This window comes from Phocoena sinus, chromosome 1 (genome assembly GCF_008692025.1).
Source record: "Phocoena sinus isolate mPhoSin1 chromosome 1, mPhoSin1.pri, whole genome shotgun sequence".
Classification (NCBI taxonomy): Eukaryota; Metazoa; Chordata; class Mammalia; order Artiodactyla; family Phocoenidae; genus Phocoena; species Phocoena sinus.
In genome coordinates, this window is record NC_045763.1 from 96,900,629 (window position 1) to 96,925,827 (window position 25,199).

Sequence of the window (25,199 nt, forward strand, 5' to 3'; positions counted from 1 at the left end):
ATAGTTCTAACGTTAGCTGCTTCTTTTGGCCTTCCTCTGCTAGAGTGTGTGTTCCATGAGCACAGAGCTCTGGTTTGCTTATGTTTATACCCCCAGTGTCCAGAACAATGCCTGGTATACAGTAGGTACTCCGTATACACTTGTTAAATGCACAAATGAAAATGCCTTGAATTTATAGTAGTCAACTCATAGAAGACAGAGTGGTTTAGTAGAAAGATCTTAGAGCGCTGAGTTAGACTGATTTTTTTAAACAACTTCAGTGGTGTAAAACTGACATACCATAAACTGCACATATTTATAATATAAACTCAATGTTTTGACATATGTATACACACATGAAACCATTACAATAATTCAGATAATGAACAAATGCTTCCTCCCCACTTTTGTAATCCCTTTTGTAAATGGCAGGGAGGTACTGGGGATGGATGGATTTAATGTGCTCATTAAGGACCTCCCATTGTCTTTCTCAGCACAGGGACATGCTGCTGCCCTTTCCCTTTCTTTCCTCCTTTCCCCCTCCCTCCCTTCCTCCCTTCCTTCCTTCCTTCCTTCCTGCCTTCCTTCCTTCTTGAATGTAACTGACACATAACACTGTCAAGTTTGAGGCATAAGTTTGAGGTGTACACGTGTTACTTTGATACATTTATATATTGTAATATGATTACTACAGTAGCATTAGCTAACATCTCTATCGCATCACATAATTATCATTTCTTTTTTTTGTTGAGAACAGTTAAGATTTAGTCTCTTAGCAACTTTGAAGTTTATAGTATGATATTGTTAACTATAATCACTATGTTGTACGTTAGATTCCCAGAACTTTTTATCTACTGGTTTTAAGTTTCTACCCTTAAACAACATGTCCCCAATACCTCCACACCAGCCGACAGCAGAACCAATCACTTTGTACTGAAACAACAATAAGAACAACAAATAAAGGTGAAAAAGGAAAAAGAAAACTGGTCAGGATCCCCAAGTTTAAAAGGATCATTTCACTATGTCAATAATTTCTATACAGCTTCATAAAATTTTTATTTAGAAAAGAATTTTTAATAGAAAAGGGGAGCATTCTACACATCACCTTGAAACCCATGTTACAGTAGCATTTTGACCCGCTTGGCATAGCTTTCTTCCACTCTCTTCTTTTTTTTCAGTCTTTGCAATACCTGTACCTGCCAGTCTCCAGGTGCCCCTCGTTACAGGTCAGCTCCACACAGAAGGGGAGGAGCTACTTCCCGGGGTCTGTTCCCAGAATCACAGCCCCACATCCCAGCGACAAACAGTGCTGCCCACCCAGGGACCAAAGAGGACCCTGCCCACTTTGTTGTGTGCCATGTGAGTGCTCAGTCCAACAGGATGGCTGGTGGACAGGTGAAATGTTTGTCTGTGATTGGATTCAGTCTTATCTGCCTTAATATGGTGAGTTCACCATTCCGACCTACCTGCAACTATTTAGGGAGAAAGAAAGATACATTCAATATCTTTCTCTTTTTTGAGGGCCTCAGGGGTGGGGAGATGGAAATCAAAATACTTTGGAGGCATACCAAGATTGTATATGTTTGTGCGTTTGAAATTTAATGCAATTTACTAGTGAAAGAAAACAAGAATATCATTATGTTTTAAGAACAAAGATTTCTGAAAAATCCATCAGCAGCTACTGACTTAGTTCAATAGGCAGATTCAGGGAGAAAAATGAAACAGTAATGTGATCTCTCTCCATCCTCTCAATTTTATTTAGGATTGTGGTAGATTTGAGTGTTGGAAAATAATTTGTACAAATAAATACTGTGTGTGGATTGGAAGATTTCTCACACTATGTATAAACATGTTGTGCTAAGTATATTACTGCTCTGATTTAGGTTTTACATTTCCCCAAATGGTGTTTTTCTTTATGGTTCTAATATTCTAAACTTTCCTTTTTTCAGGTTGCTTCAACAAAAACAGGTAACATTCTCTGAAATGCAAGTTTACCCTCCCCATATTTGATTTTAATTTCCATTGTTAATTCCTGGGCTACCCTGAAATATAAAGGCTATACCAGGAAAAATATTCAACATTTTCTGAGCACTCACACTGTGAGTGTAACTGGTAAGACAAATACATGGATCAAAATTTAAAGATACATCCTCATAAGATATTCTTCTTGAGTACTGAGATGTATAGAGTCATGCAGTCATAGATTTTTCTCAAACATGGTTAACCATCAGTAAAGTATTACAATGATCATCATTCCAGTCAAAGAAACAAAATTTTAGTAAAGAGCCTAATTTGTCTTCTAAGGAATTAGAGGAGAAAACTAGAAACAGTTTTGATCAAAATTCTCTAATAAAAGATTCTCTAATAAAAAGATTAGATTCTCTAATAAAAAAGATTTTATACTTCTAATATTGCATCCTTAAAACCCAGAGGTGGAAAAAGGCTTTATTTTAAGAGATTTTATCACCATTTTTCTTGAAAAAATGACTGAAGGCAAGGATAATTTCTCTACAGGCCTCTCCTGGCTCATACATTCTAGAAATTTAAGTCCCTAGAATGGAAACTTATGTTCAATGGAATTTAGATTATCTGAAGGAACCATATAATATCAATTATATCACCAATAAAATCTCTTAGTAATTCAGCACAAATAAGAACAAAAATTATTTATTACTTTGTATATACCACAGAAAAGGAATTGTAAATAAGGCAATTAAAATGTTTGGTATAGATTTTTGGCTGAGCCATAAAATCTGTGCTTATACAATAGGTTTTTAAAAATTATAATTTCATGCTTTATTCTTACTCACTTATTCTTGAGACACCTTCAGGATTGACCAGGAAGCTGTGAGAAGGACTATTTGGCCATAAACAAAGTGATTTTTAAAAAATCAGTGGCCCTTCGATTGGATAAAATCTAGTTCTGCTGTCTCTTAGAGGGTCCCAGGACCACAGGACACACTGAGCCCTCAGAACAGGCCTCTTTTTAGTCCCACGTTATCCACACTATTCGGGAAAAAGAAAGGGGCAGACTGATATACCGGTGATGCTGTTAATTGATTCATCCTGTCTTTTCAATAGATGTGATGTGTTTTATTGATACTGTATAGGAGGTTTCATTTGGGGTGAGTGTATTCTGATTCTTTTTGGGCTCTGGCATCGGCTGTTTATCTGTGTCTGGCCACTGGGGCCACGTGGTCTAATTTAGATCTCTGAGTTGGTAGAATGCACAGATACTGTGACTCAAAGGGTTTCATTTTTGACTAATCAGAGTGGTTGATTGCAAATCTAAGGAATAAATTTTTCTCTTTCATCAGTGCAGTAAGCGGGCCAAATACAGAACAAAGAAAGAGTGAAGAACTGCTGCTAATTTATGGAGACTTACACGTCCTGCTCAATCTTCTCATCTCTTTAAGGGAAACATAGTACAGAGGTGTTGATCTTTTTTCATTGCTGTTACTGGTCAGATCCTGCTCTAGAACCATGTGTAAACAGGCAATCTGTCTCTCCAACCCATGCTTACCCCAGAGTCTCCATAATCCCACCTTCCCTGGCAGCAACCCCTCCATGGCAGTGCCATGCAGTCTGGCTTTTCCAAACCCCAAAATTGCTCGTCGTGGTTCACACAGACACACACACACACACACACACACACACACACACACACTAACCCTTCCTACCTTTCAATGTGCCCTTACATTCACTATTTTACTTAATCTTTACCATCTTAAGATGTAAGTATTTTACATTTCAAAGTAAACTCAAAGATGTAGGAATTATTAATATTCCATATACTCAAGGAAGAAAACTGAGACTAGAAGAGGTTAAATCACTTGTACGTGTTCACAGACAGAAGTAAATGGCAGAGCCAGGGCTCAAACCCAGCATTCTGAAATCCAAATCCTTTGCTATTTTCCCATCATGAAACCCCGCGTTTCATCCTGCTGATACTGGCTTCATGTACTACTATGCTGGGCAAATGTGCCCCTCCCAGCTCAATTCCATACAACAAATTTTGTGGAGTCCTCAGGCCCCTTGACAGGCCTGTGGGGAGATAGCCGGTGTCATGCCAGCCTTTTAGATGCCTTTCAAGCCACTCCATGAAGGCACTGTCACGACAATCTCTAGTTTGGTTGTCATTTATCCAGGAAATTCGTCCATTTCAATGAGCAGGACCAGCTAACAGGAGATAAGATGAACAATGGGGACAAAGGAAGCAGCAGGGATTGAGAGACACCGCAAAGTTAGAGGAAAGAAGGTATTAACAGAGAACAAATAACGTGGGGAGCAGAAAAGGGATGAGTGTGTAGGAGGGATAAATGTGAGACCCCTGCGGGGGCTTTCTATCCTACAACAGGGAGGGGACATAGGCGCTTCCCACAGAGTCAGCTTCTGCTGGCAAATGGCTAAGATGAGCCCCTGCAACTTTTGCCCAGCATTTATAACCATCATAGTTTTCTTTTGATGGCAAAGGAGACAGTCCTGGGTGATGTTCAAGGAACGTCTGGCCAGTGCACAGTGGACTCTTTGTTCATTCTTGCAGCGTGGTTATTTCTGAGATGCTGCCAAAGCCAACTTTCTGGGCTATGGGTACAGAAAGAGAAGTTGTCTGTATCACGTTTTGCAGGTTAGGGACTGTTGGAGGGAGGGAGTTGATACTGGCAAATCACACATTTGGACGGTATTTACTTCTCCTCTTTGCCCTAGAGTTTTGTTTTGCACTTTAGTTTTGACCTTGGCATATAGTGATTTTACCCAGCAACTGCAGTACAATAAATATAAAAGACCAGTTGCCAGCTTCAAACCTAAAACCCAGATATTTTTGTTTGACCTTTTCTTCTACTTGGACCTCCTACACCCAGGGCATTTTTGAGTCCGTGGAGTTTTGCAGAGTAGTAAATCTGATTACCACGTTGTATCTTCTACCGCATGCCTAAAGTATAGGAATGCCTTGTGTAAACTCATGACATAAGCATTCATGGCCTCCTGGCAAACCATGGCCAGGCCCAGGTGAGGAGGGACCCCGGCATTTCATTCTTAGGCTGGAGCAGATGTTTTGATAGAGAAGGAGAGAATAAAGTTTATTTTTATTTTATATAGAAGAATCTAAAAATTGTTACACTCTGATAATATTAAAGACAGTATGCTCAATTATAAAGCAAAGAACTCAATTCTCCCCCTTCCTCCATTAGATTAAATGCCACTTGGAAAATGTGCAAGGTGCGTGGGTGGAAATCACAGCCTCGACAGAGGTGGGGTATGAAGGTGGACCCTTGCTGGAGACGTCGCATAGAGGTGGGGCAGGGAAGGGAGGCCCGTGACAAAGCATGCCTGGGGATTCACAGAACGCCAGACTGGATTAGCCTCCAGAATGGGAGCCCTCAGTTTCTCTCTCCCTCCCCTCAGAGTTCTTCTCCCAAATCACTCCCTACTCTTAGTTAACTCTTTTAAAAGTACAAAAAGTGCAAATTATCCCGGAGGCAACTGGGAAAAACCTCTTTGAAGTCCCATTCCTGAATGGGAGGTTTGAGCTTTCTTGCTCTCTTCTGGAGAGTAGCTTTGCCTTACTTTTCCTCTGTTTTTTGTTTGTTTGTTTGTTTCTTAATCTGGAAAACAGGGGCAAGGTTTATGTCTGAAGGATGACATGAGAATGACTTAGTTTGAAAGTAAAATGATGAAAGAAGTAATCCTTACAGGTATCCTAGCTAATGTACACCTTCAAAATCTCTTTCAGCTCCCAAAATACCCACTATCGATCAGGCATATTCAAAAATCAGCAACAGTATCACTGTGGAATGGGCTACAGTGCCAGGGGCCACCGGTTACCTCCTCACGGCCAGAGACGGGAACGCTGTCATTGAAACAGTGGTGGCCAGTTCCCCAGGCACTGTGACAGGCCTGAAGGCTGCAACCTTGTACCAAATCACCATCAGATCCATCAGTCCTGCTGGGAGAAGCCAGGCATCGCCTCCAAAACAGGCAAAGACAGGTAGCTGGATGCTCATCCTCTGTTGAGCAATTGCTTGTGACGTGGATCAATTATACTGAGGATGCAAATGCATGATGTAATTCTGTGTCATGTGAATGTCTATGATTCAAGGCCCAGAAGTGAAAGCCACCAAGTGACTTTTTTTTGGAATTCAAATGTCTGTGGAGGAGGTGGTATGTAAATTCCAGATGCTTTGGAAAATAAAACCCATTTCTGGGTATCTTTAAAAGCATCCGTGCTTTTAAATCTCTGAAAAAGGGATTTCTGTTTCATTTTGTTTGTTTTATAAATTTATTTATTTATTTTTGGCCTCATTGAGTCTTTATTGCTGTGCGCGGGCTTTCTCTAGTTGTGGAGAGCGTGGGCTACTCTCCGTTGCGGTGCACAGGCTTCTCATTGCAGAGCGTGGGCACTAGCGTGCGCGGGCTTCAGTAGTTGTGGCGCACGGTCTCAGTGGTTGTGGCTCGCGGGCTCTAGAGTGCACTCTCAGTAGTTGTGGCACACGGGCTTAGCTGCTCCGCAGCATGTGTGATCTTCCCGGACCAGGGATCGAACCCGTGTCCCCTGAATTGGCAGGTGGATTCTCAACCACTGCACCACCAGGGAAGCCCAGGGATTTCTGTTTTTAACCTCAATTATCCATAAAGACCATGTGGAATAAAGAACACATAGAAGTGATTTTGCTGCACTTTGACTTGTTGGAAATAAAACTATTTAGCGTTTGTCATCAGCATGACTTAAATTGATTGGATGAAGTTGTACCTCAGCGTGTTTCTGAAAGGTTGTGTGCATGTTAAAATAGTATAAACTATCATTCCCCCCATTGATTTATATTATGATTACAGGGAGGTTTTATCTAATTTCGTACCAACTTCCAGTTGAAGGTATGCCTAATATTAGAATTTCTCTGTTCCCCCTTCCTCTGCTGAGTCATCTGTAATTAATACACATTTAAATAACAATTGTTTAATGGAACTCTGTCATGAATCCTATTGCAAAGTAAATAATTTTTTCGTAATATGGATAATCAACCTCAAATTACCTATTCCTAAATTTGAATTAGCCTCTCTTGCACTTTCATAACACAAATGCACAGGTTTTTGTCTTTGTAGTGCTGGCTGCACCAATTCTACAAGTAAGCTCTCCAAGTCCAGACTCTATTCTTGTGCAGTGGGAAACCGTATATATGGCAACTGGATTTTCTGTGTCCATTATGCGAGCTAATGGTTTGGGGAGAATATGGAAAGAAAATACCACCAACACCTCCTTGACATTCACCAGTTTAGACGCTGGGACTCTCTACACCATAAAGGCCTATGCGTGGAATGCCAGCGGAACACCTGGGGATGACTCCACCTGCAATCAGAGAACAGGTAAGGACTTCGCAGCTCAGTCCCAACCTTCTCCTTTTTGATTAATGAGAATGGCTGTGCATTGCAGTCACTGAGAGCAGCATTAAGTGATAAGTACAGAGCAGCTGGCAGCAGCTATTTAAATTTATTATGAGCTTATTTATAGTGTCTTGATAATTCCTCCTCGGTGGTTTAAATGCTTACGGCATGTGTAAAGAAATGCTGCTCAGGGCTTCCCTGGTGGCGCAGTGGTTGAGAGTCTGCCTGCCGATGCAGGGGACACGGGTTCGTGCCCCAGTCCGGGAAGATCCCACATGCTGCGGAGCGGCTGGGCCCGTGAGCCATGGCCGCTGAGCCTGCGCGTCCAGAGCCTGTGATCCGCAACGGGAGGGGCCACAACAGTGAGAGGCCCGCGTACCGCAAAAAAAAAAAAAAAAAGAAATGCTGCTCAGAGCGCACAGAGCATGGCACCACCCACCCAGAGCCAACTTATTTTCAGCTTACATGTTCAATATCACACAGTAGGAGATAATTCTTATTAGGTTTACCAGTCACCCCTTGTCCCTTCATAGGTTCAGACCAGGAGTAGAGACAAAAAGAACTGGGCCAAACAAGAATTTATTCAGCAGACATTTAATGAGTGTGTCCCCACTTTCAGCTGGCATTGCTCTGGAGGCACAGCAACAAAAAAAGCAAACTTCCTGTTATGGCATTTTGTGCTGTGGTGGGAATCAATATTTCAGATATATTTCCCAAAGTCCTCAGTTTGGGCCTGAGGTAAACGAGGGGCTTCCCACCACCTCTCCTCCAGCTATAGGCTGAGAAGCTGATGCATGGTGTGTGTTCTCACAATCCCCATTGCAGGGATACCTGACCGGGGGGCATCCTACTACATGATAACTAGATGCCCAAACTGAGCTGCTGCTCTGAGCCAAAAGAATGAGATGGAGAGAGAGGGAAGGAGAGAGATTTTTCCTTCTCTTGAGGCAGAGTGAGTCATCCTCTGACAATATGGCCTAGGAGATGCCGGACTCACCAACCAGAATAGCTGTTTCATCTCTTGGGGAGGACCAAGGATAAAGTGGAAAGAAACCAGAAATGTTCTCTCCAACAGTTCCTACTTTGGAGGGGAGTGGAAGCCCCATTGTCTATAGGCCGAAGCAGAAATGTAGGGAGAAGTGAAGGGTTTGCCTTTTATATTACTTCTCCAGGTAGAAATCAGAGCAAGGTGGCCCTAAGGTGATCTATGATGGGCCTGGTGAGTCAGGATGTCTGTGACAAACTAGTCTCTCTGGGCCTCTTCCAAGACATTCACTCATTCTTTCTCTCCACAAACATTTATTGAGGGCCTCAAGCTTTTTTAGGCAGATAAGCCTGCTGAAAGGAAGGCATATTTCTAAGAATGCAGAGGAAATCGTTTTGGAGATGCTAAAAAACTGCCTTCCTGTGTGACCATCACACTTGATACTTTCCTTTTTTCCCTTTGATTTAGAATAGAAAGTCTTCTCTTCTGTAAACAGCTGTGACCTAAAAGCTCTTACATGTCTTAGCACGTGTCAAAAGTAAAGAAGGAATGTTGTTGAAACTAATCTGTTTAACTTTATCAATCTATAGGAGAATATTTGACCTACCACTTGATAACATACCCACATGGCCCTCTTAGCCCTTCACATTTATAATTTCATTTAATTATTTCTATCACTTATCAAATTGTGCGTTCACTCATTCATTTATTCAAGATATTTGTTTAGTACCTCTATGTGCTAGGATCTGTTTTACAGATGAGAAAAATAAATGAATAAATAACAAAAAGATTAAATAACATGGCCTAAGTCATATAGCTAGTTATGAGTTTGCATAGTTAATGGGAGATGTGTTACCAGTTCTCAGGTACCCTAAATCCCAATTTTATGCTTTGTACACTTGCAAGTATCATATGATTGGAGTACTCCATCCTCCAAGCTCTGCAATATTGTTAGGGCAAATCTTACTTGGGTTCTTGAGGTTACTGCAAAAATCTTAATTGTTTCTCAAAAATGTAGGTCCTCGTGCTCCTGCCAACATTCAAGTCTCTTTTGATAGTGGTTCTCTGAAGGCATATGTTTCATGGGCACCAACAGAAGGAGCTTTCAACTATACCGTGATGGCTTTGAGTGACTCTTCCAGGCTGAGCTGTAGTACGACTTTCAGTTCCTGCACCATCTCCTCTCTCCAGTGTGGAACCGAGTACCTGATATCAGTTTTAGCAACTAATGATGCCGGATCTAGCAGATCAATTTCAGCAGTGACCCTGAGAACTGGTATGTAAACGAGAGTGAGATCACTGGGGGGTTGGTAAGCCAAAGTGACTACCATTAGGGAAACAAATAATCACATGACAATGTTCCAGAACACTCTAGAACAAGCAAAAATGAAAGCCTGTTCTAAATGAAAGTGTTGAGTTGGACTTTCTGATGAGTTTGAATAATGTTGATAGTGAAACCAGATCTCGTGCATTGGAAAAAACACCGAAAATTAGAAAACCTGGTTCCTATTCCAGATCTTTCACTAATTAGTTTATTTTCTTTTGCATTTGTAAAGTTGTAAATATTCTAGGATCCAGTTTGAGTGATACACAACTCTAGCTGTGCAGTACAGATAGTGGTCTCTTATTTACATCATGTTTCACAGACCTAGGCCTGGTAGGAGCTATTTTTTTAAGATAAAGATGGAATGTCTATAGTTTGGAATATGTGTTTCGATATCTTCCCACTTTCATTCTCATCAAAGAGATAAAGACATACATATGTGGAGGTCTATGCTTCAATTTAGAAATATCTGTGTGTTTGGGGGATGAGAACTAACATTTAGTGAAGAGCTACTTGCATAGAAAGATGCAAAGAAAATCTCTTGCAGTACTCTCACAACTGTTTATTATTTATCATTTCCTAGTTGCTTGTGCACCTGGAAGGGTGACAATCCAAGAAGATCCCCCTGGCCACCTGTCTGTGGTTTGGTCCAGCGTGCATCTGGGTGATTACTATGTGGCCTTTGTGAAGAATGACGATGGCTTGGAAGTACACTGCAACACCTCCCTCACCCAGTGCAATTTCTTATCTGAGTGTGGCTTCACGTACTTTATTAGTGTTTTTGCCTATAACAAGGCAGGACAGAGTCCTTTGGGTGATGTGTTTAATTATACCACAGGTGAGTTGCACTTGATGCTTGTAAAGGGAGTTGAGTTCTGAGTTCACGAAACTCAGCAGCAGAATGGATCATCCATTGCACTTATTGACTTACCTAGACCACCTGGGAGCCATTCTAGGGCCAAGAATGGAAAGTGAATCTCTTCTTTCACATCCTTTCCAGACTAGGGAATTTGGACTTCGTGGACTCAAGCTTAATAAGAATGAAAGGTTTAGGAGTGAAAAGAAGGGAAAGAATGTTTTTATTCAAGCTTGCTCTGAAAAGTTGAACCCTCCACCAAGATCTACTCAGTGTTCAGCCCTGTGCTGAAGGCTGAAGGGGAGGTGATCCTTAGGTCTCAGAGTTCACTCTTTCCGCAAGCCCAGAAAACAGGGATGCAATGGCAAAGATTCTACAAGGTGTGGAGGGCTTTGGAGTAGGACACCTGGGTTTAAGTCCTAACTTGACCACCAACTCATTTGCAAAATGGGAATAATGATGTCTACCTTGCTAAGTTCCTTAGTATCTGCTACTGCAAAACGGGACAAATAATAATGAGAACATGAGTATGAAAAGGTCTTTGTATATGAGAAAAGCACAATGCAAATATTTTTATTAACATCATTATTATTGTTACTATTATTCTCCACTAGGCTTGGGTCTTCAAAGGGCAGGGATTGTATTTTATTTATCTCTCATCCTGAATGCTTATCATAGTATGACTGGCATATGGGAGATGCTCGATTTTTAAAGAATGAATGGAGTGAGTGACAAAATTAATTATATTGACAAACAAGAATAATATAACTATATAAATAATAATACTAGCTGGAATACATTTTTAATATTTATTTATTTGGTTGCGCCTGGTCTTAGTTGCAGCAGGAGGGCTCCTTAGTTGTGACATGTGAACTCTTAGTTGTGGCATTCTTGTGGAATCTAGTTCCCTGACCAGGGATCGAACCTAGGCCCCTACATTTTTACCAAGATGAAGGAATCAAATAATAGGTGCTTTTGGAATTTAGAGTCAGAGGCTATCAATAAGGTCTCAAGAGCACAGGAGGGTCTACCGGAGGGAGTGGCCTCTGGTAGAAGCCTTTAAGGATGGTGGAATGTAGGTGGGGCAAGAGCATTCCAGAGAAACCCCATGTGAGTTAGACACTTGTCAGAATTTGTCTGTGAGGTAGCGTAGGGCCTCTTCTAAAATCTACTAATACAATGCTTCTTCCCCTCCTCCACCCCCTAGTTTTATCTAGTTTAGTGTCTGGAAAGACTGATAGGATCTAAAGTTAAACTAAACATGATTTTGTCAGGCAGAAGAAGGGAACCTCATTCCAGTAGCACGAACACAATCTTTGAGGCATAGGGAAATAAAAGCGCGTGTGGGAATTGAGGGGTCTGGTGAGGCAGGGGATGGGGAGGGGCAGCTGGACATATCGACTGGGTAGAGTTTGTAATAAGCTTGAATGTCATGCATGGAGAATTTACCCTCTACGTAGTGGGTGTTAGGCCAGGATTGGAGCTGGACAGACCTGTGGGAGATTGTTGCAGTGACTTAGGATGGTAGTGCAGAGGCTCTGGGCACAGAGACGCCAGGACTCAATGCCACTCTGACAGCATGGCTCCTGTACTGACCTCCACTCTCTCTCTGTTCCTGCTTTCAGCCCCCTGTTGTCCTGGCGACATTAACCCTGTGTTGGTGTCTAGTGACAGAGTAGAGATCGTCTGGTCTCCTGTCCGTGGTGCCGAACTTTATGAAACCAAGGCTGTAGATGGGTTCAGCGTGGTTGAATGCAATGACACTGTTCCGGCTTGCACCCTTTCTGCTCTAGAGTGTGACACCAAGTACAACATCACGGTGTATTCCTTCAGTGAAGTCCGGGGCAGCAATACACCGTGTACTTCCCGATTTATAACCACAGGTATGATACAGGAAAGATTTCATTCATTGATTCTGAACGGCTCCCCCCAGCTATGTCCCTCAGGAAGGGCATTCGGTGAAAAGGCTAACTGCCATTAGCCACCCTGTTGTGGTGACCCTGAGAGCCCCTGTCTTACTAAGGAGATGCAGAAGAGAAGGTGGAAGAGGGAAAGAGGACAAAACAGAAATAGGAGACTATGGGGAGAGTGGAAGGTTTTGCTAGAGATTACCTCAGCCATTCACTTCCTCCTACCTTTGGGGCGCCTGCCTGTATTCACACCATGAAGGTTAAGACCACAAATGTTTGTCCTAATTACATTCGCTATTGGAGTTCAAATGGCTCCTTAACATTTTCTAATTAGTCCGACGCTATGGGAACCCAATACCATATGTCAATGTCAACAAGGTTTCCACACAAAGGCTCTATGAATTTGCCCTATGTGCATGGTATGGTCGAAAGTAATGATCTCATATGGGGTGGGAAAGGTCAGTTTTAGACCAAATGGCACGTGTGATATTTTTGATTCTGACTGTTCCAATTCATAATCTAAAATCTCTTAGCTCCTTGCAGTCCTGAAATCAAAAATGTTTCGAAGGATGCCTTTTCCATGATTAACGTGTACTGGCGATCCACTAATGATGAGGCCACTTACACGGTGACTGCCCAGGGAGAGAAAGGGCTGCACCGGTGCAGCAGCACGGGAGAGTCCTGCACCTTGTGGGGCTTGCCCTGCGGCTCAGTGTTCTCCGTCACCGCTGTGGCTGAAACACCAGCAGGACGGAGCCTGCCCAGCTACAGTGTGCCCTTAGAAACGGGTATGTAGCAACCACAGCCTGAACCTCAACTTCAATGGGGTCCTTAGGAATTGTTTTAGGACATGAACTTTCTTATTTGATTTACCCTAAGTGTGATAGAAATACCTTAAACTCAGAGAGGCCTTTCAAAGAGCCCCAGTCTTAGAAAACTTTCACACAGGTTCTGTAAAAGTATCATCTGAAGGCTCTAATATATTCAAATGCCAACATCGAAGGAGGAATACATTGACTCTGCAAAAACATTTATTTGAATTCGTATTCCCCCATGACACAATCTACCAAAACAACTAACAAGTGACCAAGTGAGCTAGTTTATTATTTATTTCTTTAGTTCAGCCCTTTCAAATCTTTCTCTAAAAACTGATTTCTGAGTTTCAGTTTCCTAATTGCTAGAAGGGGATAATGGCTTTATCGGGTGGCTGTGAACATTACGTTATTTATGCTGCCGAGCACTTAGAGTGCCCGATGCACAGTAAGAGCATGATAAACGAAAGCTGTTATTGCTTCATAGCATTGTGTGTGAATGAAATTTAGCAAATTAAAGCCTTTGGACATTATTTTCTCTTATATACAACGATAGATGGCACTTTAGACTCGATAAGTTGAAATGTAAAGAGCAGCATAACAGAGACAATGCCAAATACGCAGGAAGTTTCCAGATATTCTATATCCTGTGTAATGGATCTTTGAAAAGTTGAGAATTGGTTGTGGTAGTCTTAGGTGGCTAAGAATATTTTGAGCTTTTATATCAGCTATGTACTATGAAATGCATGAGAAAGGCAAAATACATTTCATTGCAAACGTTAAGATATATTGGGAGAAAAGGTGAATGCAACCATTGCTTTAAAATTTGCAGTTGGAATTGTTAAAGTTGGAGAACAACAAAGGGTTTCTTTCTTATTCTGAAAAAAATTGGGGAGAATCTCACATTACCCATAGCCAGTTATTGCGCTGCGTTCTTGGGGAAAGCACCTGCTATATACAGTGATGTCAAATAACGTATCAGAGGGAATGAGATTTTACTTAACAAAAGAAAATTTTTAAAGTTTTTTAAAATTTATCCTTTTATTGAAGTATAGTTGAGGTACAATGTTATAGAAGTTACAATATAGTGATTCACAATTTTTAAAGGTTATATTCCATTTACAGTTATTAAGGACGTTTTGATTAACAGTTGAAGGTTTGAGAAATTTAGGATCTTGAATGAGACACAGGCAAAATACCATACTTTGTTAGTTTTCACAAATAACCCTCACTGGAAATAAATCCCCAATTTTTTTCTCTTTCCTCATTTAAGTGCCGTGCTGCCCAGCCAGTCTGACAGTAACTCAGGTCACACAATCGGTAATCAACGTGAGCTGGACTGTTGGGACCGGCGCCCAAACCTATGTGACAGCTCTGGAGTCACACACTGGACAGTCTAAGTGTCACACCCATCAAAACCACTGCCTCCTGGGATGCGTCACATGCGGCATCAATTACACAGTGGCATTAAAAGCAATTAGTGCCACTGGGTTGACTGCGGACTGTGGCTACCAAAGTTATTCCTCGAGTAAGTGAATTCTAACCTCTAGCTCTAGAGTAGCAACAAGGACTTTGACTATTATAGATCCAGACATAGCCTTTCCATCTCATTTTAAAAGATGCTGCATCTCCACCAAGCTTGCATGGTAAGTTCAGATTACTTTCTCAAATGTTTACAGTTTTCCTCTTGACTTAGGACCTCAGAGGTTCAGAGGCTTCTGTTAGTAGTTGGTGAATTAACTCCCCTGGTAACAAGGTTCAGGTGTACTTTTTCTGAAAGAAGGATAGGTTTTTATATGACCCAGCTACCTTCAGCACAGAGTAACTCAGTCTGGCAGAGTTTTCAGAAAGCATTTAGATCACACATTCTATTTGGCTTGAATTTTTCTTTCTTCTTCTTATTATGCTACTACCTCACCCTTCTAAACCACTCCAGCTTCTTCTATGGTTTCTTATTTCAACAGGTTAACAGAACACAGTACTGCATCTTGCTCTTCACAAAGACCAAGCCACTAGGAAATAGTGGGAGAAGTAGGGAGTGGTACAGGGTTAGCAAATAAGATTTCTCTGGTGTAATTCTAGTCCACGGAAGTGTCTGCTTGGAGAACCGTTTTGAAAAAATCTTCTAAGGATGCTTCTCAGGCTTAATGGGAGAGAGTACGATGACCAGTTAGCTGTATCTGCCCCGAGGCATGGGGTGGGAGAGTTGAAATATAATTTTGGCATCCCAAGGTAGTAGAGTGAGTCTTCAACTAGGAGTTTAAAGACCTGGCTTCTTAAGCCGCACCGCGTTATCTTATTCTCTGATTCCATTTCCTCATTGGTAAGAGAAATAGTAATGATCATGATATGAAAGCACTTAAAATGTGCTACACATACATAAGCTGGATTATCATTCCTTTTGGCCTATTAGCTTTCATTAGGTTTGCTGCCTAATTTTTCACCTTGATATCCAGTTCTGGAAATATGGCCCATTGCTTACCTTCACACCTAAAAAACCTTTTTTTTTTTTTAAAGAATAAATCAAAGAAGTCTATCTGTAACTGAATTTTTTATTATTATACAATAGCATTTTTATTTTAGTTACTGAGGAATCCACCATTTGACACCTAATATGTGGCCTGCTCAAGGTATTCAGGAAAAGAGAAAGGAAAAGTACCCAGTCAGCTAGCATGCGTGAAGAGTGGACCAGCGACAGGAGTCATGCTACTCAGCTCAGCAAAATAGGTCTTTTCAGTTAATGCTGAATGCACTTAATTATATTTAAATTGAATCCCACTAAAATCATATGAAAATAGGGCATTATGAAAGATCTTGACAAGAATTCTGTGCATTTGACTCATAAAGTTTGAGTCATATACAATACATATCTGCCAAGCGTGGACTTTTTGGCCTCACCATTGTTCTCTATTAAAAACTCATGCCCCACCTCACGCTCACACATGGATTTCTAATCATGTGACCCACCACAGAAGGAACTTGAATACTCCCTCAAATCTTGCTCTAATCCTTTATTATTGAGTAGGCTACTTATGTTGTTTCCCCATAGTAACAAAGGCCAGGTTTGTGGTGATGGTGGAATAGTGATGTGTTTGTTTTTGTTTGTTTTATCCTTCAGGTTCCTGCTGCCCTTTGGGGGTGAAATTATATAGGCTGGTCCCTAATGGCATCCGGATCCACTGGCAGGCCTCCAGGGGCTCTGCCAATTACAGCACTGACCTCTATGGTTCCAAAGGCATTTTCACGTGTGCCCCAAGCGCTGGCCTCAGTTTCTGTGATATCACCGAGATACCCTGCGGGGATGTATATACCGTGATGGTCTCCCCAGTTGCTGAGACAGGACTGAAGCTTACTTTCTGTCCAAAAAAAATATATTCAGGTAGGACAAATTATGACCCTTTATTTAAAACTAGCCCTCAACTCAATCTGTGAATTAAGACTCAGAACAATCACACTTATTTGCTATGTAGGAAGGTCAAAGAGGGCATGACATTGTGTACCTCCTGCAGGCAGATTCTGGCTACTGGGGACCCCAAGCTTCTTTGGAATTGTGATGCTTTATTATTACTTGATTTGAAGACACTCCTCTCCTCCCTCTCTCTCTTTTCTCCTTCAGAAAAAGGACCAGATGCTTGCTGCTTAAACAGTAAAGCAGATTTAAAATGATTTTCTGCTTTGAGATTTGGGGATAGGTTTGTAACATAGCGTTAGAGATCATGACAAACAACCTAAATGTTTGAAATAAGAGACTTGAACCTTTATTTGCACAGATTCAGACTTATGACTGAGGGAGAGTTGGAGGATCAGAAAAAAACAAATTTATAAATCATAAGCTAGGTTTGGAAATATGAGTGGGCAGACAGTCTGTGATCACAAAATACACGAATGTCAGCCACTGCCATCTCACCAGAGCTGGCAGAAAAACATTAGCAATTCCCCTGCTCTGTATTCCAACACGTTCTGCTACCTTGCCCAGGGCATAGTCATGTATTTTTCATATATTTCTAAAACAAAATAAAATGAAGAGATGATGAAGCCCTAGAACTTTGCAGGTGAACACAAGAAGAGGAATAAATATTGGCTCAGAAACTTTACTAATAACCAGAATCTAAAATTTCCAATTATGGGTTGGTGACAAGAAGGTTCAAGATGGCTTCTGGTGATGGAATGAGACCAGGTCCTCTTCAGGGGGTGTTCTTGCTGTCCTTGGTTGTCATGCTCTGATTCCTTGCTTTTTCATTATCTTGTCCAGAGGACAAGCTGGCCCAAAGCATGGCCCTATGGGAAGGGCCAGGAATAGGTTGCTGGGCTGAGGATGAGCTCTTAGGAAGAAGAGCCTACAGGTCAACAACAATACTTCACTATATTTGCATAATGTTTTGAAATTTATCAAGCGTTTTCATATTCAATATTTCACTGAATGCTCAAAATAGCTCTATGAGGTAGGTTCAACAGATTTTATTATCTCCAATATATAAATGAACAAACTGAGACTCAGAGGCTCCCAAATCTCTACCTACAACCCTTCTCTTCTTCTAACCCCTAAATCCATATGCAAATGTGTTATATCTACTTAGAGATAAGACCCAGGCATTTCAACTCCTCAAGGCTAAAAGGAATTTCTGATCTTCTGCAGTTTTTGATCTTCTGTCATCCTTGTTTCAAGTACTCAAGCTGAAAACCCAGGAGTCAGCTTCCCTCTCCCTCACCCTCCATGTTTTAGTAGTCTCCCAGCCCTGTCCTGTTCACTCCATGATGGTTTCTAAATGGTTTCCAACTTCTTCTCTTCATTCCTGTAGCTACTTCAATATTTCAGGGTCTTACTACCTCTCCCCTATGCTACTACACCAGACCTGTCCTCCTGCCCTCTTGCCAGTCTTCATACTATTGCTAGAGTTGTCATTCTAGGACACTGACCCAACTATCTTTCTTTCATGCCTCAAAATCCTCAGAAATTTTCTATTGCCCCATAGAATAAAATTCAATCCTCTGAGCATGGCATTTAAGGTCCCTTACAATCTGTCCCCCATCTGTCTTTCTGCACCTGCACTATCCAATAGAAATTTAATGCAAGTGTGGAAAATTTAAATTTTCTAGTAGCCATGTTAAAAAGGTAAAAAGAAATAGGTGCAATTAATTTAATAGTATATTTTAGTTAATTTTAATCCAAAATATTCTACTTTTCAACATGGAATCAATATAAAAATTTTATATATTTTTTCTATACTAAGTCTTCAAAATCTTGTGTGCATTTATTTAATACAGCACATCTCAGTTCAGAGTAGCCACATTTGGAATGCTCATAGCTACATGTGGTAAGTGGCTGCTGTATTGGACAGTACAATTCTAGGTTCATTCTGCAACATCTCTCCTGAGAAGACTCCATTCTCTAGTCACATGGAACAATTCACACACATCTGCCCGTGGCACACACACATACCATGGCACATCATGTTTCTGAGGTAATGCAGCACTCCTCTCTTTGCCTGGATTTCCACCCCACCTCAACCAAGGGAACTCCACCAGCCCAAACTCTCCCTCCTCTCTGAAGTCTTCTCCAGTTCTCATAGTCTGAGTTCGTTTCCCTCCTTTATGACTCCACCTCACTCTTATCTTCACCACACCATATTACTGTGAGTTGAATGTGTGTTATTTCTGCTAAACGATAATCTCTTGGACTCTCAGTACTTTGCATGTAACTGTTGCCCAATACATTTTAAATTTAAAAAAGAATGAATAAAAGAGCATATGTGTTTGTCTATGATTATACAGCCAGTAAGTGAGTGATGGAAGTCTGTTCTTTCTCCTACTTCATACTCACAATTCAACCCTTAAAGAGTCATTCCTCTGATAGTTTGTTAGTTGGAACTCTAATACCTTTGGTGGGGTGTTATCCCAAGCCTGTAGCCATTTCACTTTAGTAAGGGTTGGGTGTCTAGACTCAAGTTAAGGAATCTACCTTTGCTCTGTCTCCCTAGTAAAAACCATGCATCTGGGGGAAGGTTTTTGATTTTGTTTTTTAGTGTGTGTGTGTGTATGTGTGTGTGTGTTTTTTCTCCAATATCAATGGTGCCTTAATCCTGTAATTAGGATGATACTGTAATTGATAATAATGACTAATATTTATTGAGTGCTGTGTGCCAGACACTATTCTAAGGGCTTTACATGTATTAACTCAGTTGACCCTTATAACAACCCTATGAGGTTATTTTTTTTAATTAATTTATTTATTTGGCTGCATTGGGTCTTCGTTGCTGTGTGTGGGCTTTCTCTAGTTGCGGCGAGCAGGGGCTACTCTTTGTTGCGGTGAGCGGGCTTCTCATTACGGTGGCTTCTCTTGTTGCGGAGCATGGGCTCTAGGTGTGCGAGCTTCGGTAGTTGTGGCTCGTGGGCTCTAGAGCACAGGCTCAGTAGTTGTGGCGCACGGGCTTAGTTGCTCCGCGGCATGTGGGGCTTTACATGTATTAACTCAGTTGACCCTTATAACAACCCTATGAGGTTATTTTTTTTAATTAATTTATTTATTTGGCTGCATTGGGTCTTCGTTGCTGTGTGTGGGCTTTCTCTAGTTGCGGCGAGCAGGGGCTACTCTTTGTTGCGGTGAGCGGGCTTCTCATTACAGTGGCTTCTCTTGTTGCAGAGCATGGGCTCTAGGTTCGTGAGCTTCAGTAGTTGTGGCTCGTGGGCTCTAGAGCACAGGCTCAGTAGTTGTGGCGCACGGGCTTAGTTGCTCCGCGGCATGTGGGATCTTCCCAGACCAGCGCTCGAACCCATGTCCCCTGCACTGGCAGGCGGATTCTTAACCACTGCTCCACCAGGGAAGTCTGAGGCTGGCATTCTTATTCTTACCACTTAACAGATAAACTGAGGCACAGAAAAGTCAGGTAACTTGTCCAAGTTCATACTGTTAGCAGGTATCTCCTTCTCTTATCCCCTAAGCTGATTCTTACTCATTCTTTGGTTCACTTTCCTATTATTCTTTCTTAAATTATATCTACACCATCTCAAATACATCAATAAATATATTTTAAATGCTTGTGTTTTTATTTATTACAGTAACCTGCTCTGGAAGTACACTTGGAATGGGTAAGTCATTTTCTCATGGATACTATAGAAAGGAATTTTTTTGTTGCTCTTTAAGGTGACTTAAGTCAGGATCAAAGCTGACTCTTCAGGAACTTCCCTGGTGGCTCAGTGGGTAAGACTCTGCACTCCCAATGCAGGGAGCCCAGGTTTGATCCCTGGTGGGGGAACTAGATCCTGCGTGCATGCTGCAATGAAGCCCTCATGCCGCAACAAATATCCTGTGTGCTGCAACAAAGATCCTGTGTGCTGCAACTAAGACCTGGTACAGCCAAAATAAATAAAAATAAATTAAAAAAAAAACAAAGGCTCATGCAGCCCTTAATATTAAAAAGAAAGCTGACTTCAATTAGAAAGGCAAATGCTTTCTTTCTGTGATGCGAGGGGTCCTTGCTCTCCTCTCCCATAACATTTTCTCCCCTATTAGATTGTCTCCCCTCAGATTCCACCAGTGGAGATGAACTCCTTTGGATTCTGAAATTTTTTCAGTCTTCCAGGGCCCCACAGGAAAATGTAAATATGTTTCAGAGAGGCAGCCGCTTCATCTCTCACTTCAGAGAGTGGTTTCCAACCCTGCTATACACTGAGTCACTTTGAGAGCTTAAGAGTAATTGATGCCTGGGCTCTATCCCCAGAAAATCTGATTTAATGGGTTTGGGGTAAAGTCTGGGCATCAGGGTTTCTAAAAGCTCTTTGGGTGATTCTAAAGTGTAGCCAAAGCTGAGAACTGCTGCTTTAGAGCAGACCTTTGCAGACCTTATTGTGCATCCGAATCACCTGGGGCCTTGTTAAAACCAGATTCTGATTTGGTAGGTGTAGGAAAGATCTGAGACTTTGCACTACAAACAAGGTCCGGGTGATGCTGGCGATGCCAATACTGCTGGTCTGACCTCACTTTTTTTTTTTTAAATTAATTTTTGGCTGCGTTGGGTCTTCGTTGCTGCACACAAGCTTTCTCTAGCTGTGGTGAGGGGGGGCTACTCTTCGTTGCGGTGCGCGGGCTTCTCATTGCGGTGGCTTCTCTTGTTGCGGAACCCAGGCTCTAGGCGCCCGGGCTTCAGTAGCTGTGGCACGTGGGCTCAGTAGTTGTGGCACACGGGCTTAGTTGCTCTGCGGCATGTGGGATCTTCCCAGACCAGGGCTCGAACCCATGTCCCCTGCATTGACAGGTGGATTCTTAACCACTGTGCCACCAGGGAAGTCCCTAACCTCACTTTTAGTAGTCAGCTGTTGGACTCTGTTAACAGCCTGCAGAGAGCTAGGATGTCTGCTTTCAGTTTGCATGGGTGGACATGGCCAGCAGAGGAAAAGGGGTGCTGAAAGGGCAGCTGGAGTAAAGATAACCCTCACTGCCACTCAGGTGTGCTCATGGCTGATCCTGTCTAGGCTATTCGGGGTGCCCCACAGAGGCTACTCTTGGCTGGGGCCACGGAGATGACCACACAGAGCTGTGTGTGCTGACCCAGTAAGTAGCATGTACTGCTTTACGAGGGATCTTCTAGGAGGCCTGCTTGATTTGGGGTTGTAGGAAAACCCCCAGGGAATATTATCAACCCCAAAGTTCAGACGGGACATGTAAACACACATACACATACACATAGACATGGCTGGCTTCAGAGTGTGAGTGGAAATGAAGCCTTCCTACCAGTAAAGCCCACCAGACAGCCTCCCAGCCTGGGCCAGCTCCCCTCCGAAACTTCCTTCCACTGGTAGGACACGTGCTTCTCTGCGCTGCCTGTTCTCTATTTTCTCTCCCAGTCTACTACTTCTCTGAGCACAGCAGGACTCATGCTTTCTAATTCTTGCCCCACCTGCAGGTCTGAAATAAGAATAATCCCTATTAATTTTTAAAGAGTTTCTGTTTCCAGTGACTACAGGGAAACAGACCTGGCTTATTAAAAACAAACTGTGTTAGCATACGGTTTTTGTTTTTCTCTTTTTGATTTCACTTTGTTATACAGCAGAAACTAACACAACACTGTAAAGCAATTATACTCCAATAAAGGTGTTAAAAAAAAAACTGTGAGGAAAGTTCTAAATTATAAACAATTACTTTAAAAAACTCCCAAAGTACTAATGACCATAAGCCCCTGGTCTTCAGTGAAATGTACATGGGCCTGGGTCTGCATTCTTGGAAACTATTTCCAGTATTATGGCCATTTTAAATTAGTGTTTCCCCTGAGCCATAAAGGGGTAGTAGAAGTGTCTTGGGGGCCCCTAAGAGGTGAGGAGTGGTGTATTGTATTCTGGTCTTCCCTAAGATTTTGTTTTGTCGTTGTTGTTGGCCGCGCCATGCTGCATGCGGGATATTAGTTCCCCAACCAGGTATTGAACCCGTGCCCCCTGCATTGGGAGCACAGAGTCCTAACCACTGGACCTCCGGGGAAATCCCTTACCTAAGATTTTGTTAGAGAAAGAGTCGCAATACTTTTTTTTTTTAAATGTTTGAAAACCACCACTCTTAGACCTTGCTATTCATCAGCCTCACCAGAACGTTTGTTCAAAACGTACAATCTCAGGCCCCACCCAGATTTACTAAATCCCCAGATGATTCACATGCATGTTCAAGTTTGAGGATCACTGCTTAGACAGTAGTGTTCAAACTCTGGTGTGCATCAGAATCTCTTGGAGAGCTGATAAAGGATGTAGAGAACTAGGCCTGCTGACGTGGGTAAGACCTGGGCCTTCGTGTTTCTGTCAGGTTCCCAGGTGATTCTGACTCTCCAAGTTTGAGAAGCACTGCTCTAGGTCACTACTGTCCCCTTCCTCTGTCCCTCTGGGCTGGCCCTGATCGTTGCTTCTCCCTTCCTTAGCAATTTCAGTCTTCAACCTGAAGAGATCTGACCCTCTCTTTAAGGAGATCCTTGTAGAAATCCTGCAAGACTCTCAAAAAATGAGTATATGGGGGCCTCTACATCATACAGAATTCACTGTATTAAGGGAGAGATTCTAAATTGTTTCCAATTTCAGCATTTCTCCTCTCTATACACAGGAGTAGTCAGATTAGGTCCCTGGCTGACATGGGGCCTCCAGATACGCTAAGAGAAGCCTTGGGAATCTTTTTGTCTAAGAGTTTTGGTCTTGCTTTACTCTTGGATTATTCTAAAGCTTTTCAACAGCATGAATGGATTTTTTTTAAGAGACAGATCTGGATTCAAATCTGACCACCATCCCTTACCCTGAGGCAACTTGCTTCAATTCTAAGTATAGGTTTCCTCATCTGAAAATTGGAAAAAACTCCTCATAAGATGTTATGAAGATTAAAGGAAGTATACATTGTTGGACACAATGACAGGCCCAAAGTAAGCTCAATTAATAAAAGGCCTGGGGGTGGAGAGGAAAGTTCTTTGTCCTGGGTCAGTAATCTGAGCTCAAAGAGACTCTTGGGGAGGATTCATTTCATCAAGCAGGAGAGAGAATACCTGCTTAGTTAGAACCTGCTGGTCAGTTTCTTCTTGCCCTTTGAACAGTTCAGATTCTCTTAATTTTGTTTATTTGCTGTGAAGTGCTGCAAAAATAGCATTTCAAATTAAAATGGTAATCTGAACCTCAGAGACATTTAAGGGCTTTTTAATTTAAGAAAATGTCTGCAAATTTAATGCATTTCGTGGCTTCTTCCCTTCTTTGCCTTTTCAGTGATTTACAGAGGGAAGAGAAATGCGGTGTGACATAGTGAACCATGGATAAAAAAAGAGACTTGACTAGTGAGTAATTTAAATTGAAATGGTATGATTCAAAGGCAAAGTTTTTTTTATTTTGCTTTGCTTTAAAAAAATTCTTTCCATATCTTTTTCAGAGTTTCCTCAATTGTTAGTGTGATTAGAGATGGAAAAGATCTATTAGAATACAAAATGCCTCTAGGATAGGACAAGCCCTTTTGGCCTTTAGAGAACCACTCTAGCTCCATTTCCTGCAGGAAGGTGTGACCTCACCTGCATGGGAGTTCAAGATCAGCTGCGGAGAGAACTCAGTAGAGAAATGAATCCAGAAAGTCCTCTGGAAGGCTGCCAGAGTGAGCCAGCACACTGGGAAAGTCCTGGAAATGTGAAAGTTCTGCTTAGCAGAAATTCTTTATTTCACATTCAGACATACTACGGACTTCAGCACACCCACTTCATAAGCATTTCATCGACCCCAGCACTTGCCCTGTGGCCCTCTGGCCATTCAAGGGTTGGACACGTCCACCCCCAGAGAAGTCGAAATCAAGCCACCACACATAAGACAGCGCTCACCCAAGACGAACCTCCACCAGGACTTTGGCCAAGGTTGGATAGCAGCAGCTGCCAGGGCCACCTGTAGTAACAAACACCCTCAGCTCAAGTTAGGAGGAAGCTGAGCCACTTGCAGCCTTCACCAAGCCAAAGCATTGTGTGATGAGACCTCTGTGTGTCTGGGAAAGCAGAGCTGTTGGCCTGTTGCTGGAAGGACTGTGGTCATGTTTTTGAATGAGCAAAGATTTCAGACGGAGGGACAGCCAGAACCAGAGCCTCAAATGGTGGCAGAGTGACATAGGGAAGGACCATCAGTCTTGCTGGCTGTAGCCCCCGGTTACACTCTAACTGCTTTTTTTTTAATCTTTGGAGAGAAAAGGCAATGATATATAATATAAATCTGTTGTACCTAAAATAATTTTGTCCTTCAAGTGCCAGTAACCTTATTAAAAGATAGTGCAAGTAGGACTTGTGTAACACACACGTAACTAAAGTGTTTACTCCCCAGAAGCATAGCTGTGGAACTACGAACGTCTGTTGTTAGGAACAGCCATAAAACTCTGCCCAGAGGGAACTGGAGCGTGGAATTAGGCTTCAGGTACACTAGGAGGGAGCAGCACACTTCCTTTTCTATGTCTGCTTTCCCTTTCTGTATAAGA

The 25,199-nt window shown here is 42.0% G+C and overlaps 1 protein-coding gene across 1 annotated transcript; it reads left to right on the forward strand.

The window, feature by feature from the left end:
* Positions 1-1,339: 1,339 nt before the first annotated feature.
* Positions 1,340-24,237, forward strand: FNDC7 (fibronectin type III domain containing 7). The gene is made up of 13 exons (XM_032654350.1): positions 1,340-1,422; positions 1,929-1,947; positions 5,714-5,968; positions 7,081-7,341; positions 9,363-9,620; positions 10,252-10,506; positions 12,150-12,407; positions 12,968-13,222; positions 14,520-14,774; positions 16,365-16,625; positions 20,303-20,332; positions 23,966-24,033; positions 24,126-24,237. The coding sequence occupies exons 1-12, from the start codon at positions 1,360-1,362 to the stop codon at positions 23,995-23,997; spliced, it is 2,202 nt and encodes a 733-aa protein (XP_032510241.1). The 5' UTR covers positions 1,340-1,359; the 3' UTR covers positions 23,998-24,033; positions 24,126-24,237.
* The last annotated feature ends 962 nt before the right edge of the window (positions 24,238-25,199 follow it).